The following is a 17,117-nucleotide window of genomic DNA, read 5'->3' on the forward strand; positions in this document are numbered from 1 at the left end:
GCTTAAGTTCTTAAAGGTAGCAATAGTGTCCACAAATTTTAGGTTCAATGGAAGTGAGTTCCAGGACTTGGGGTCACATCCTCAAAAGCACATTGTCCTTTTGTTTTTAGGATCTTCAAGCATCAATCAGCAGACCTCATACATCCAGATGTTATGTACGGTTTTAGTAGCTCACTGATCTGACCATGGAAGGCTCCGAAAGTGACCGCCAAATTTTAAATTAAACCCTAAACTTTATGGGGAAACAGTGCAGGGAAGACAGCATTGCTTTCATACAGGATCTTTTAGGGGACCTGTTGAGAAGAATCACAGCGGTATTCTGGATATTTGTAAATGATCCAGGGATGAATTCCTCAGGTAAAATGTGGCCTCACTGGGATGCTACAAAGAGTCTTTATCTTTATAAGGAGTCTTTAGTCAAGCTTGAATCTCTGTGCTGCAGTTATTTGCTTTGTAGCTGCTTAAACTAAATTACATTAGAACAACACAAAAGTGCTATATTTCCCATTTGTTACAATATCATTTCTAAAGTCCAGTAAAGTAAGGATGACAGGGAGTACAACTATGTTTCAAGTAATCCCTTAATAAGTATATTATGGCAAAATGGGACATCATATAGGATGAGCTAGTTTTTTAATTATGGTATTTCTATTCACTGAGACTGTATTTCAGCCATTTTTATATGTCTAACATATAAAAAAGTCACTGAGAAATGCAGTCACTGTGAGATATATATATATATACAGCATCGACAAATTTATTTGCCCACTAGTCTCTTTGACCATTACTTTCACTTTTTATGATTGTAAGTAACTGTGAGCCAGCTTGTCTCTTAAGCTGTTTTCATGCATGTACTCATACAAATTTCAAGAGAATCAGGCATCACACAGTATTCACACCAGGTGTGAATACATTGGACCATTACCTGAGCTCAGACCATCACACAGACTTTACATTAGGAAGCTGGCAGTAAAACACCATTTAACTATGATGGACATTTGCATTCTCTCATCCACCCCCACTGGGTAATGTCGACATAATTTCAGGCTGCAGTGCATGAGTGAAAATAGCTTTAGCAGCACCTCCTTTTCAGCACCTCAAGTATATTTAAGAAAGTTTCACTTTTCATTTGTACATGTACATTCCAATAAGAATATAGTGTTGTGAATGTGACTGCTGTATTGCCTCTTGCAGGGTTCCAGTAACTTTATGAGCATATAGTACGTGTAATGTAGTAGACCTGACTGCACTCTATTGAGTTAGTATTGTGTTAAAGCTGGAAAGACATACATCATATGTAAAGCTTTTTAGCTAAGAGACGACAGGAAAACTGGAGCAGAGAGCAGGAGGAAGACACGGAGTAAATATCTTCCATCTAAGTCACCTGTTCATTCCATTGAGTTATACCAGCACAGTGGTGAAACAAGGTAATCAGAGTTTATTACTGCCTCTAAGGACTCCAGACTGCTTTAAAACCTTAGCTCAAAACCTTATGGCACAGCTAAGCAAATAATTTCCCTCTGGATAGTTGAAGACTTTAAAGAGAGAATAAAATAAAAATTTCACAGCAAAATCCTTATAATCCACCAGAGCTCTACAAATTTTGATAACCAAACTTGACCTGATGTTACAGTTTGTTTTTTCTCCACACAGTTATACTGTTTTTACATAAATTATATACACTGCTAAAAAAGAACACTTTTTCATCGAGTATAGCATCAATTCAGTTAAACTTTAGGTATATAGATCTGGTCAGTTAAGCCCAGAGATTGCTGTTAATTAGTTTCAGATACTTTGCTGTTATTGAAATTAACAACAGGTGCATTAGAGGGGCAACAACGAGACAATCCCCCAAACAGGAATGGCTTTACACTGACATTGTTTCCTTCTTTTTCTTTTCTGAAGTTTTTTTTTTTTTACTAGTTTTAGATTTAGCTTGGGTCAGTGTCACTACTGGTAGTACAAGGTGATACCTGGACCCTACAGAGGTTGCACAGGAAGTTCAGCTCTCCTAATATTGCACATGTAATTTCAAGAAGGTTTGCTGTTTCTCCCAGGAAAGTCTAATGAGCATGGAATGTTCAGCATGACCGGTTTGACAGTGAGTCACTGATGGTCTGGGGAGGCATATCGATGGAGGATGCATAGAATTCCACAAGCTAGGCAACGGCACCCTGACTGTCATTTTGTATCGAGATGAAATCGTTGGACCAATTGTCAGATCGTATACTGGTGCAGTGGGTATTTAGTTCCTTCTGGTGCATGACAATGCCCAGCCTCATGTGCTCAGAGTATGTAGGTAGTTCCTGAAGGATAAAGGAATTGATAACATTGCCTACATACCACACCAACCTGACCTAATCCACCAGAAAACCTTCTGGGACATTATTGCTTCAGTCAATCCAGCTCCGCCAAGTTGCACACCAGAGTGTCCAGAAGCTCAGTGATCTTTGAATTGTGTAGGTTGATCATTTTCATTTCCGTCAAACTTTGTGGAATCTTTTCCTTCCTAACTCATTGCTCAGTCCATATCAGCATAGACAGGCTGCATGACTTTTTTCCCATTGAGACCTGATGTTGTTTTGCATTACTCACAAGGCTTTCTTAAAGTCTTCTTAATAAAACAAAAGAATTAATATGAGCTTGCAAATTTTGATTTTGCATTAAAAAAATGTAAAAATATGTAACCTTTGCATATTTTCCATGGCTGTTTTCCTCAGGAAAAGAGAAGAACATCTTAAAATTAAATACAGATTACATTGTCTTCATTCTGTTCTGTTTTCTTCCATTACCCACTTTACAGGTGCTCAAACAACCTGCAATATAATTACTATGTGGTCTGCTTTGAATGACTGAAATAACAAAATTAGAGATACTGAAAACATGCTCTTGAAATATTCTCACAGATTTAACAAATAAAACAGTAATTTAAAAATAAACTTTACTGCTCCAACACAAAGAGTTACCATCAATGAGTTTTGACTGGTTTATAGTCAACTAATGGAAATGAAACTCTTAAGTGACACTGGGAGAAATCTAATAGTTTTGTTTGTTTCTATAAAGAGGCCAAGATGCACTCTCCCTGCAGACTCACCATGAAAAACACATCAACACAAGTACCACTCATCATAATGGAAGGACTTTATTCTTTAGAGGCTCTCTGGTGAATGGTTTTACACCGTATGTCAGTAGTGGTGCTTTCAAGCTGTCTGAGCTATCCTTTGTCTGACAGGACCACTGCGGTTGGCTCCTCTCAGTCATGCTTAGTTTTCTGCTCCTGAAAGTCGGACCGCACAAATCTATATGGTCCTCTCAAATACTGCCTGTCTTACATTCTTCAGAATAAAAGTCCCAGAGTAATCTTTGAGGAAGCCAAGTTTCACTTCAAAATTGGCTTTTATCAAAACATGGGTTTCTTTGTAAAAGTTCTTGAAAAAAGGAGAAAAAACTCAATGAGAACTTTTTTTAAAACTAGTTTCTGAAAGTAGATTTACAGCTGAAACTGAAATGAATTGTTACCTTTTGTTTGATGCAGGCATATCATATTATTACATATATAATATGTGTCTACAATGTGTTTGTAATGTGCAACATTACACATTCACCAATCACACCTTTTTTAACTGCTTGTCAATGCAAAGATGTAATCAGCCAATCAGAGCAGCAAAAACGCAGTACATTTAGGCTAGCATACATGATCAGGACTGCTAAAGTTTAAATCAACCATCGGAATGGGGAAGAAAGGTGATTTAAGTGGCTTTGAATGTGAATTGGTTGTTGGTGCTAAAAGGACTTCAGTATTTCAAAAAAGTGTTTATCTGCTGGGATTTTCCCACACAACTATCAACAGTGTTTACAGAAATAATCAGAAAATGGAGAATGGCCAGACTGCTGACAGGAAGGCCAGGATAACTCAAATAACCACTTATTATAGCCGAAGTATGCAAAAAAAAGCACCTCTGAGTGCGTAATCCATGAAACCTTGAAATAGAGGGGCTACAGCAGCATTGGGTGCCAACTGTTAGCTAAGAGCAGGAAAATGAGGCCACAATTTGGGTAGGCTCATCAAAATTGGACAACAACATTCTGGTGGTAGGGTTAGAAGTTGGTGTACTCAACTTAAAAGCACGGATGGATGGATTGTTTAAACAGTGCAGTGTACCAGAGGATTGTTGTTCACCCTATCCATCACTTTATGACCACAATATGACCCATCTTCTAATGGCTGTTTTCAGCAGGGTAACATTTTATGTGACGAAGGTCAAATCATCTCAGATTGCCCCTGTAGTCTCCAGATCTCAATCCAATGCAGTACCTGTGTCATGTGGTGTAATATGAGAGTCAGAGTATGGATGTGTAGCCATGGTGCTAGCTAGGCATAAATAATAAAGTGGTTGGGGAATGAATATATTCTGTTAATTAACTGCTGATTTCATCATAAACACCTCATGCATTTACATTATCGCCACAAGACATGACAGTTTCTCTACAATGAAATGGATGTCAACCTTTTGTCCAGGCTCAAAAAGAACATCCAATTATTGACTTATTGGCATCAAATCAGGGATAAAGATTATATATACACTAGTAAAGGCTAAAACAAAAGCATGTTTAGAAGAATATTAAATGAAGCATATCAAATGCAGGTAAAAAGAGGGATAAAGTATATTCTTAAAGACACCAAAATCCTTTGAACGTTGTTTCCCTTTCTTAAAACTCTGCCAGACATAGAGAGAAAAACAAGTCTCTGGTCTCTCTCACAGTTGCCTCACTGCTTCTTGAAATGCATAATAAACACTCTGCCAAGGGCTCTTCAAGTCTTTACTCATTCATTACTAGGTCTGCTTCGATCAGAAAGGTACAACAAGACAAACTTTTATTGCTCCAAAGCACCAAATGTTCATATTGTATCTGCAGGGTTCTGACAGGGTTATTGTTTAATACGAATGGCTCTGCAGTGCTCTACCAGTGCTGAGACTTTTTGGCCGCCAACTTACTTTAACCAACTGATTCAAATTTTCCAAAGCTTATCTGCAGTAAACTGTAACAGCGAGTGTTTCCAATTGTGAATATTGGCAGCTGCTACAAGGACCTCAAGAACATTCAGAACGTGATGCACTGAATCAACAGTCCATAAAACCGAAGAGGTGTATAAAGTGGATCACGATAATCAATCACTGGCAGAAATGTTGCTTCCACAGGTTCTTGTGGAATTATCTGCTTCTGCACTCAGGGGTTAATGGAAAACAAACTAAAGCTAAAAGAAGAAAACATTTTGCATTCTTCTAACATCTTTACCATCAACTTTAAAAGGTGTGTAAAGCTGACTGAGAACCTACACAAATATGCTGTGTAATGTTAGCTTACCTATTTATTTGACAATACCAGTCCTTGTCAACTTGGCAGTGCCTAGAATTAAAGATGGTCAAAGTAAATGCAGTTTAATACTATAGGTAACAGAATTCGGGAGACAGCCATGTCATTTTGTGGAAGATGTCAGAATAATTGGCCTTTTTTCGCTCTTTCTGTGAGCCAGCGTGTCTTTCACTGTGCCTTGCTGTTCACAGACTGACGCTCTGTGCAGTGTAGAAAGATCAAAATCAAAGCTGGTAACCGTCTGGGAAGTTAAGAGGTGTACAGCCTGTCACCTGCTGCTCTTCATTTAACCACTTGCAGTGGCTGCTCCTTCTTTTTTCCCATTACTCCCCGTGATATTTCAAAGTGACCTGCTGTGGAATAATGCTAAAGATGACACTGTTGTGTTTTTTCCAGTGCAACCTTTTAACCGAATGTGGAAAAGTCAACAAAACAGAAATCATTTTTTTTCTTCATGAAGACAGACGTTTTCAGTGCATCTCAAAAGGAAGTGTATTCGTCAAAAGCACTGTTTTATGCAGAGAAAGCAGGGAGATGTCACCATGGACACCAAGAAAAGCTTTAAAATATGTGGCAAAGGTTGCATTTCAACCCAAATCATGACATTTTTTAAAATTTCAACCAGATATTTAGAATATTTAAACTTAAGAAAGTCAATGAAAGTCAATGCCTATACTTAGTAAAGCAACACATTTTTAACTTATGATGTAGTAAAATTTATGCAACTGCTGTGATGTGTATGACACAAGTATGGGCCTCTGGTGCGATTTGTTTCACCACCAAGCCCAAACCTCCAACCTCCAAATTTTTTGTCTTTTAAAAGTGGAACATATTTATTTTCTGTGCATGGACACAAATCAGATCATACTGAAAGTCAGCTCATAACTGACCAGTTATATAGTTATAATGTGAAACTGCAGCAAGGATTATGCATTAGAAGAAACTTAATACAATTTTTTTTCACAATAATGTTGCCAGTGTCATGGTTTGAGTTAATGATCAAGTGAAAACCTGTTTTCAGACACCACATGGAATGGAGCAACAGTTACTAAAATTATAAACTTTTGTTTTCAACCTCATAATGAACAAGAAACAAATCAGATGGAGAACAGGGTGAACAAAGGAAGGAGGTAAAAAAAAACCCCAGAAAGACCCAACAGGGACTAATCTTTGAAAATTAAGCAAGAAGTAAAATGAATCAAGAAGCAAGGGACCAAGAATCAAGCCACACACAATAAAATGCAGACAGGGAAAACACAAATGGCTCATAAAACAGGAAACCATGGGAAGAGAAAACTTTACAACAATAATCAGAGAGGATTATAAGGACTAACAGCCACTAACATCCAGATCGTAATACTGGAAATAGATAAATACTGTGCTGTGTCAGGGTATGATAGGTGCACCATTGCGTTACCTCATTTGCTTACAGATAGTGACATTATTTAAACAATAAATCTTCAAAATTGGCACTTTAAGCAGTCTGAAGCACACGTCCCCTACCTTGCTATTACTTGCAAACAACTGACAACATCTCAGTCTAATAAAGAAAAGTGACAGAGCACAAACTGAGTTCTTCCCAAATGTTGACACATTTTAAAAGAAATGTCACATTTTAAAAGAAATACCAAAAAAAGTTCAGACTTTTATTTGGAGTATGAGCAAAGCTCTGAAATCCCAGAATCTTGTTTGATTAGACGCACTAGTCCCTGTGTGGCAAATACTCACATTTCTCAAACTCTGTGCCTCCAGTTTAACTGAAGAGCAACTAAGCAGAAAGAAGCATTTGAGTAATGGATTATTTGTTTAATTGGCAACTATTTTAATTAATCTCTGAAGTCCCATTTTCTGGTTTCATGCTTCTCAAACACGAGGATTTGCTGCTTGTAAATATCTTTGATTTTTTGACAACAACCACAAAAAAAAAAAAAACAGTTTATGCAAAGTTATAGATCACATGATTAGTTGGCTAATTTGAGAAAGGTTAAATTAAGTGACAATGAAAATAATCATTGGTTGCAGCCCTGAAGTGCATTCACTCAACCTTTAAAATAAATCTTGTTCCTCAATTGATCACTTATGATCAACCAGGACATCAGTGTTTAGTGAAAGCACTGCAATGTGAAACATTGATATTTTCTTCACCCTGTTATATTTACTTTGGGAGCTAAAAATGACTTTTTGTCAGTTTTGAAACAGTATCAGCAGCGGGTACTTCCTTAATTCTTGTTCTCTGCCTAAAAGTGGCAAGTCATTGAATAGTTGAGACACTTTAATCACATCTGAGATTACATGTTGCCGTTATCCTCGAAGTAATTTCTCAAGGAATTGTCCTCAACTCAGGAGGACACTAGGCCTATTTTCCAATTACCTCTGCTTTAACATGTTTTGTATAACCAGTAATTTGCTACACGTGCTGCATACAAAATATGAAAAAAAAACCCTGGATTGTGGTTTGTTTCACTGTGGGTAGGAGTTTCTAAATGACATGAGCCCTTTTGAGGATTTGCTTGTCTGTTGAAAACAAGCAATCCATCTGTATTTCATATTTATTTCCCTGTCATTATACTCTAAAGTGTTTTGAGTGTTTGCAAGTCAACGGCTTTCTTGGCTGAGATTGATGCCTCCGAGCTTATTCGTTGACATTTACATGAGACAGGGGCCTTGGAATGATTCAGACCTGTCAAATGCATTAATGGAATTCCAGCCTCCGTGGACTGTAATGCTGGTTTGGGATTAGATGAGAGTTATTGCAGGAACTCCTGTTATTGTTTCTGCTGTTGAAAACTGAGTTTTTTTAGACAGGCCGTACTAAATAAGTGTTTCTTGTTGTTTTTCACTCCTCCTCTCTTCAGGGGAAACACTTGCACCTATCCATCTTAAACACACTTGTTTCTTTGCTCTGTTATTTTGTTTACTTGAGAAACTTAAGGAAAGTTTTTTCGTAATGTTTGCTTATGTGACTTTTGCGTTTTTTGAATTTGGGTTTTTGGAGTACGGAAAATTTGCCTGGAAGCACACTGGGTCACCAACTGTATAAATGTTAAATGTTCTGTATAAATAAAACTGCCTTGACTGGACTTATCTGTTTAATGTCTACCAGGAATTCCAAACTCATGGTCTTTACACATAACAGGTAGTTGAATTGGTTATCCTTGGACTGAAGTGTTATTTTCATGCCAAAAGCCCTTATAAATAACATTAACAGTAGACGTTTTACAGCAATCTGAAAGGAAAGAAAAAGATTGATTACAGAGGCTTCCTGAAAATGACACGAGTGTTTCCTCCCATGTAGCCATACAGATTTATTGTTGCTCACTTGCATTTCTTTCTTCTTTTTATGTCGATGATTGTATTAATTTTCTGTTCTTGAGTAGCTTTAAGTCCTGCTCCAGAGCAGGCTGTCAACAAATATGAAATCACCACCAGTCACTGACCAATCGGCTGTCAAGAAAATAGCGTCAGACAGACATTATGACCCTAAAACAGTGCACCTGTTTGTACTTGTGGATCTTAAACCAAATTTACATGCAGGTTATCCTGCATTTAGAATCCATTTTTACATTTATTTTTGGTCTGACTGTCAAACACCACAGAGTTTTCAACAGAAAGAAAGAAAACTAAAACTGTCTGTTAAAGACTGTTTTAATAAAATAATAAATTAAATCCACAATTCATCTCATTCTCCGGTAAATTAATGACAGAGCTGTGATATTGATAAGTTAGTTAGCTTACACAGTAACACATTTTTGCTGGCTTTCCTTCCTGGCTTCAAATATCAAAAGATCTTTTTCAGTCTCACTGAAGCGCATAAAGTGCTTATGCATTCATACACCGCTTTTAATACTAAATTACTCTACAGTGCTTTTCCTCCCTCACACACACTCATACTATTGCTTTGTCTGCAGCAGATGTGTTGCTTTCAGCCTCTTTATATTTTTCTCATAATATAATTTATCTCTCTTTATATCATGAGCCTTTTTGCTGCCAGGACACTTATTCAGAATTGTGATTGATCAGATGCTGCCAATGTCACCCCTTTCATAAGAACATGCAGGGGAAATCCAGTGTTAACTTAGTGAGATGATATCTAGCTTCAAGTGACCAGTAACCCTGACTGGCAGTGTTAAGTAGGTGAATCCTGATAACACAAACATACATTCGTCACTCACTTTATAGTACAGGCCTCAGATGAGAGTACGCTACCCTTTCTCAAACGAGTATACAGAGTTTTACTTACACAACCCTTAATAATCACTTAGGTTGTGGGACAAATGTGTATTCTATTGTAGAATCCAGCACTTCTCAGTCCCTGTGTTTTAGCTACTTGCTCTAATTTTTACTGTTAACTTAGTTTGCAAATTTGAAAAAACTTTTTTTCCGACTTGGGTGAGTGGATGTGTGGGGGTTGGAACTGTATTTTGCTGCACGAAAATGTAGTCCTGTAATATTTTCTGGAGTCAAAAGGTGAGAAGTTCAACTGTTGCAGGTCATCAGGAACAAGATTATCATCTGCTGACCAGTTTTACTTTGATGAAACTAATTTTACCTTGGGCACCTTGAAAAATGAATTTTAACCTTTCCTCCCTCTGGACTTTATAAAAATACTTACACATACAAATGAGACTACAGCTTCAGAAAAATTCAAATATGTGTTTTAAAATCCACACATAATATGAGTAGTACATCTGGCAAGACTGCCAAGAAATTTCATGGGAGACATCAAGACGACATTTCCAGTTTTTATTTTATTTGTAAAGATATGGGTCAACATAAGCAACCTTGGAATGGTAACAATTCCTACTAAAAGTTCCTGCATCCAGAAAAAACAGGACAAAGATGAGGAACAGAAACAGACAATCCAGTAGAGGCAAAGGGGGCAATGTATACATAATTGGCTAGTAGCAGAACAAAGCACAGGTAGAAACAGTCAAATACAAGCAAATACAATAAAGACAGAGACACTTACTGAGAAACACAGTAAGTAAAACCAAAACGTAGCTCATCAGAAATTTTTATAAAGTATAACAAGAAGACAGAAAGGCTAACACTAGACATGAGAATAAAGATGGGAGAACACAGAAGGCAAAGGAAGAAAATACCACAAAGAAATAAGGAGATAAAAGACGTAATAGAAACCACAGAGACCATAATCCACAAACAAATAGCCGGTTCCAATACCAATCTGACACGGAGGTGCAGATGAGAGGGTTTCTGAAGTATGCAATCTTAAATGATATAAATAATGCAAACTTTCAGGACCACATCACAAATTCATGTGGCTGAGGTTGCCATGGCAACATTAAAAATAAACACAGGCAGCTGCAGTGAAACTGCATGTGTTAAACAGACCTGTTGTGTCCAGAGGGGGGGAAAAACAAACAAACAAAAAAAAACCCCACTTCCAATTAAATAATATTTTGTTTATTAGGGGTTGTGTTCATTGGGAATTGTGAAATTTCTTGGAAATCCAATTTAAACTGTAATGGACAGAATATATTTTGAATCTTGATTTTTATTATTATATTATATTATTATTATTATTATATCACTAATAGGTGATGGTTTTATGTTTTTTTTAAAAATAAATATCATTGTTACTGATAGGAGAAGAACGTGATTGCCTTTTCATGCATTTGTGACTGTAATTGGTGTGAATTAATGTAAGGAGATCCCCACAATGAATACCCTGGACTTAGGATGGCTCTAATGTGGATTTTTTTGTTTTGTTTTACTTATGTAATCTATATGTAGTGAAAAACAGGTTGAAAAACTCAAACCTGTTTAAATACAAACGTTGCATATCACTTTAATGCCTGTATGTGTCCTACAGAGGATGAAATCATCTTTCGAAGCTGGGATGGAGACGTTTTCAAAGTCAACACACATACCAACGAGACAGACCTTCTGTTGAAAAATACAACATTTGTAAGTAAGAAAAAAAATTAAATATCTCAATGACATATTTTGTCAGTATTCTGATGCGAGACTTTTTTGTTGGTTGCAACATTTTGGAAAGAGCAGCCGTTTGACCCAGCTCAGGCCACTCAAGTTTTGCTGTAACTCCATACACTGATCTATCAGAGTGTGTATGTTGCTGCATCAAGACATGACTAGTTTGAAAAGTGTGTGTGTTCAGCAACCTGAAAAAAGGCTCATTGTAAAAACAACAGCAGCACCTAAAAACTCACTCATCTCATATTCTTGTTCTTCCCACAGGCGACTTTTAAAGCGTCAAAGTTCGCAGTTTCTCCAGATCTGAATTTTGTCCTTTTGGGATATGATGTCAAGCAGGTGAGAAGCTCTTAATATTCCCGTTGCATACATTCAGTGGTGTTTGGCTTGGGGCTGCTTATACTGGAGGTTTGCAGTTCATGAACCATGAACTGCAAACTGTGGAGATATCTTTTTGCTCAGTAAGTCAACACAGAGCTGGCATGATGGTATAACTTTAAGGCATATAGTCAGTAAATTTGCATGTTTGATTTGTGAGAATATAACATGTTCGGCCATGAAAACTACAAATGACGCAATGCAAAAGTGATGTGTAAACACATAAAAAAGAGGTGATTGAAGAAGAAAATGCTCAGAGTGTCATGGAAAGGTCCCAGGAGCTTTGGCCTATTGAAGTGTAACTAACAGAGGGTTCAGGGGTCATCTGTTCCAACCTTAACTATAAGCTTTATCTAAAGTTTTATACACAGTCTTAAAAATAGAGAGGGTGTCTGTCTCTCAAATCCAAACTGGGAGCTTTGGATTAGAAATTCTAACAACCACAGTGAAAAACTCTGTTGGGACAATATGATAGTATGAGGTCTTTAAGATATGATAGGGACTTATTATTCAAGACCTTATATGTGAAAATGAGTTGAAATTAAAGTCTGGACCACACTATATAAGACAAATAAGGATTACTTTGAATTGTGAATGATGTGAATCATGTAAATCAGGCCTTACATTCATTTTTATTAACGTTAACAATCTCCATTCTGAGACATGACATGGCACCATAAAATTCAGTGTCCTGAATTTCTAACATAACGTCACAATGACTGATCAGTGCCCTGCAGTTTTAGTATTAACTTTCCCATTTTAATATCAGCACATTACAGGTTGCATTGGGACACCACAAAAGCTGATTCATTTCTATGATCCGCTGGGCACTACGTTTTTAGCAACCATTGCTCAAATTGAAGTAGATAATTGTCTTTCTATTTAGAAGATCTTTCCTGTTGCTGACTAATTAACATTTGATGTGCTCCCAAGTATTTACAGCAACAATATATATGTGAGCCAGCTCATTTGACTGTGTGTCTGATATGTTTTCAATAGCTTTTGGACAACAGTGGGGCTCAGGCATTGGATACACATAATATAGAATAGAAGCTTTATGAGGCCAAACTATTGGTCAATAGCACAAGGAATGATATACACAATGACAAGGTGTGGAGTTCCTCGGTCTGTGACCCAGGGTTTTGCATTTTGGGAATGTTTGGGAGTTTTGTTATCTTTATTTCATAGTTCTGAATTTTGTATTTGTTGTCATGCTGCCTTTTTTATTATGTGGTTAAGTTTGTGCTCCAGGTTTTGGTTATCATTCTGTTATGCTCAGTATTTGTCCATTCTGGGCTTAGTTTTGTTATCTAGGCTTTAGGTTACTGTTTTCGTGCCTACCCTGTGTTGCATGTCACATGTTTAGTCTGTCTTGTTCATGTGTTTCTCTCTGTTCTCTGTGTCAAGCCCATGTGTCTTAGTCACAGTGTGTGTTACTTTTTGTTTTACTTTGATAGTCTCCTGCCTGGTGTGTATGATGTTAAGTTTTGCTTCCTTTATCTCATTAACCTGGATTTTTGTTACCCATGTTCCTACCTGTTGTTTGTTCCCCTGTTATATTGTGTGTGTATGTGTGTATTGTTTGATTTTCCCTCTGAGCATACAGTTAGATGGATGGTACGACAAAGAACAGAGTGTCTGTGTTGCCTGGGCTAAGTAGTTCCTGGTTTCCATAAAGTTTGAATGTTTTGTATCTTGTGTTTTGGGGTAAAAAAAAAGATCTGAATAGAGCCGTGCACCGATTTTACAAACTGTTTTTATCTTTACAGATGAAAGTAAATCCAACAAAGTGCAGCGGAAACACTCAATAAATACAGTATATAACTAATTTGATTTAAGGTCCACAGATTATTGTGTTATTGTGTTACAGTAGATAGCACATTATTGTGCTATCTACTGTACAATATAAAGCGCCTTGAGGCGACTTTTGTTGTGATTTGGCGCTATATAAATAAAATTGAATTGAATTGAATTGAATTGAATAGAAGTCTGACTGCACAGGATATACAAAATTAAGAAAAGATTAGATCTGTCAATTGAATGTTCTCAAATAAAAACAGGTTAAGACTATATACTTTTACCAAGGCTGAAAATTCACGTTATTCATGAATTGAGTCCTTGGACCAAGAAACATATCTGAATGCAGATTAATTTCTGATATCCTTTTGAAAATTGAAAACCAAAATATTTCTCCAAAATTTCCCAGTTTCAGTATGCCATGTAGACTAGATTCCAAATTCCAAAATGATCGCTTCTAAGCTGGTGTAAGCTCCATCTCCACCACCTCTCCTTTTACAGACGAAAAAAACAAAACCCAAAACAGACAGATCAGTCACATCAGTTTCTTTGCAAGGGTAATGAGTTCATGAGTCAGCCACAAATTCCATGCATCCATGGCATATAGTGTCTGCTCAAAAACCTGTGTCTGAATATCACCTATAAAAGATAAATGCTCCAAATCCACAATATTCTAGCATTCCTCAGTGTTGTTGCTGTGGCTGTGCAGCATGTTCTGCTCACATGGTTGTGTTCGAGAACATCCCGTCTTGTTGGAGAACTTCTGAGTAAAAATGCTCATGCTAAACTTAAATTTAAAAACCAGGCATATGAATTATTGAATTATACTACCGACATCCAAACAACATACCTTTACTTTTTCACCCCACTGTAGCTAACCCAAGTAACATCTAACCCAAAACAAATTTGTTTTAATGGACTGCAGTACAGTCTCATTGAACTACATGGCTTGCTCTGAATGGATCTTATTTACTACCAGCTATGATTGGGTGCAGCTGTAATAAATGTATGTTATTAAATTAATCATTTTAAGCAGAATTTATCCACAGCTTTATATTATGTTCATGTTTGTGAGAAACCATGTTTCAGTTTGGCATGGCTTACTAACACTCAGAACTGACCTGGACTCTAAAAGTAAACAAGGTTTTATTTTAAGTTTTTTGAGCTGTCTAATCATCTAAATCCACCTTAGCAATTGGAGAGGTTCTTACTAAAGTTTTAGGCTCAACTCTGGTACTATTGGTGCTGCGCTTTTTCTCTAACACAGCTCTAGCGTGGTTTCCTGCTTTTGTAGGCTTGCTTTTAGTTATATACAGTTTCTCTGAGTAATAGCTTTGTTATATGTAGTGGGCCAGTGGGGGTAGTCCATAGTAGTACCCCCGGAACAAGGCTGTATGAAAGGAGAAAAGCTTATTTTGAGCATATTATGTGCTATATATGTACATCTGCACTACAAAGACATATTCGCCACTGTCGTTGACCTGATTTCAACCAATAGGCTACTTATTTGTGTGCGTGTACAGATAATCTTAGTCATCGTTGACCCTAACTGTAGTAAGAAAATCATTATTCAGACCATGCAGCACAAAGACCTCCTCACCATCTTTTGAAAGCAACGAGGCTATTTGTGTCATATGTGATAGATCATTTACACATTCAACAACAAGTTAGTATCACAGCCATTATCACCAAGGACCTGTAATGTATAGAATCTGTCAGATACAATGTACTGTGACTGCAATTTCTTTTTTCTTTAGATTCCTTTCATTTAATCAAGAAACAGAATCTGCCTGATGCTTTCATTCAAACACACTGTCATAGAATTAAACATAAAGAAAGAGCCAAGGCTGTTCTCAAGCGTAAACAGTATTTAATTAATAATAAACTATAAACATATATCTAAAAAAGAGAAAATTAAGGGTCATGGTTATTGGGCACCCCATATGATTTCACTATCATCAAACACTTGTTAGAGTGGAAACCTGAAGCTCAGTCCTTGAAAATGTCTCAGTCCGTGGAGGACAATGAATGACTAACAGTGAGTTACAGATTTATTAGCACAATGAGAGATGTTGAAAGAAACGGACACAATAACACACGATTATCAAGTCCAAAACAGCAACTATTATGGGGATTTTGGCTTTTTTGGCTTTTCTTTTCTTGTTTTTACAAAGAAAAAGTCAAACAAAGGGAAAAAGTCAGTCACCAGTAAATGTACTGGTGAACATAACTGCATTACTAATTGTAGCCATCTGGGTTTACCGTAGAACTGCTCCTCACATTAGTCCTCTCCTTAGCTTCTTTACCCTTGTTCCTGTGACACACAGCTGGACTCCATAGTTCTTCAGTCCAGGAATGCTAGCCAGACTCCAAGCTCTTGAGCAGGCTCCTTAAGCCTGACAGGTCTCAAGAGTGAGACCCGGCTAGCTTACAGTATATGACTAGCTGGCAACGAACTAAATATGCATCCCTGCACTTGAGGGCCTTGGAAGGGGTTGCCACCATTCTTGGCTCTCTGCAAACAAGGCAGAGTGCCCACAAAAGCAAATACTTTATTTAGCCATAAATGATTTCCATACAGAATCTGCACATTTGTGTGGCTCTTCATCACCCTCCTCATGCTCCTTATATTTCCTGACCAAATTGTGGACATGCCACTTATAATATTAGTATAGTCTATCTAAATATGTGCCAAATGACCTTTTGCCAGGCATTGAAAGCAAATATTGTGTGGTGCAGCAGCAACAGCACCAGAGTAATTATTTGAGCCGTGAATGTTTTTAATTTGGGTGACTTCAGTATAATTTTTTTATGATTAGATGCCATGGATATGGGACTTTGGGGACCATGATGTCAGAAGTGAAATGTGACATATTTGGATTAAAACTATAATCTGATATTTAGAATCCCCTTATACTGGTATCATTACTAAATGTTGCCAATACAAACAAAGGCAAAGGTGTCATTAAAAAAGTTCCAGGATGTATAAAAAAATTTACCACTTTCTTCTCATGCACCTCCAGATACCATTTCTGTGTCTGCTACTTTACTTCCTCAAAGTCCTGTTATGATAACTCAATTTTTGAATTTGCAATTTTAATTCAGATCACTGACTTTTCAACTTCTGTTTCAAACTGTCCCAACTTGAGACACATCATCATGAAGAAAGCTGGGCCTCCTGCAACGAACCAGTAACTAAAGTGTTTGCAGTTAAATAATCCAGTTGTCTGTAATCCATAGTTTCTGAGCTCAAAGAAGACACGCCAGATCAGAAAAATGTTGTTTTCACAGCACTGTGCACTGTCCTCCAGGATTGTGATAGAGGAAATATGACAAGAAACACTTGCTCTGAGGCAAGTTGTTTAGCAATAGCAAGCAGCCTAACTTGCTGGGTTTGGCTCCCTGCAACTTGATCCTCATTGAATGACACAAGTGCAAGGGGACAGAACTGGATGTCCATGGAATGATTAAAGTAGCAACACCACCACTGTCCAGAGTCACACAAGAAGATGACCTTGAAGGGGAGAACTACCAGTTTTATTTATTTATTCATTAATTAATCAAGTATCAGAGTCTGAAGGTGCAGACTCTTGGAGGCGAACACAGGGAAA

General features: G+C 37.2%; 1 protein-coding gene across 2 annotated transcripts in view; it reads left to right on the forward strand.

Moving 5' to 3' along the window:
* The window catches only part of LOC100709802 (inactive dipeptidyl peptidase 10), a 137,229-nt gene that overhangs the window by 82,552 nt on the left and 37,560 nt on the right, over positions 1 to 17,117 (forward strand). For both annotated transcript variants that reach the window (XM_005456466.4, XM_019353158.2), the window contains exons 4-5: positions 11,210 to 11,304; positions 11,596 to 11,670. In XM_005456466.4, coding sequence (XP_005456523.1) covers positions 11,210 to 11,304; positions 11,596 to 11,670 — 170 coding nt within the window. The remainder of the gene's footprint in view (positions 1 to 11,209; positions 11,305 to 11,595; positions 11,671 to 17,117) is intronic.

Source organism: Oreochromis niloticus, linkage group LG16, assembly GCF_001858045.2.
Source record: "Oreochromis niloticus isolate F11D_XX linkage group LG16, O_niloticus_UMD_NMBU, whole genome shotgun sequence".
Lineage (NCBI taxonomy): Eukaryota > Metazoa > Chordata > Actinopteri > Cichliformes > Cichlidae > Oreochromis > Oreochromis niloticus.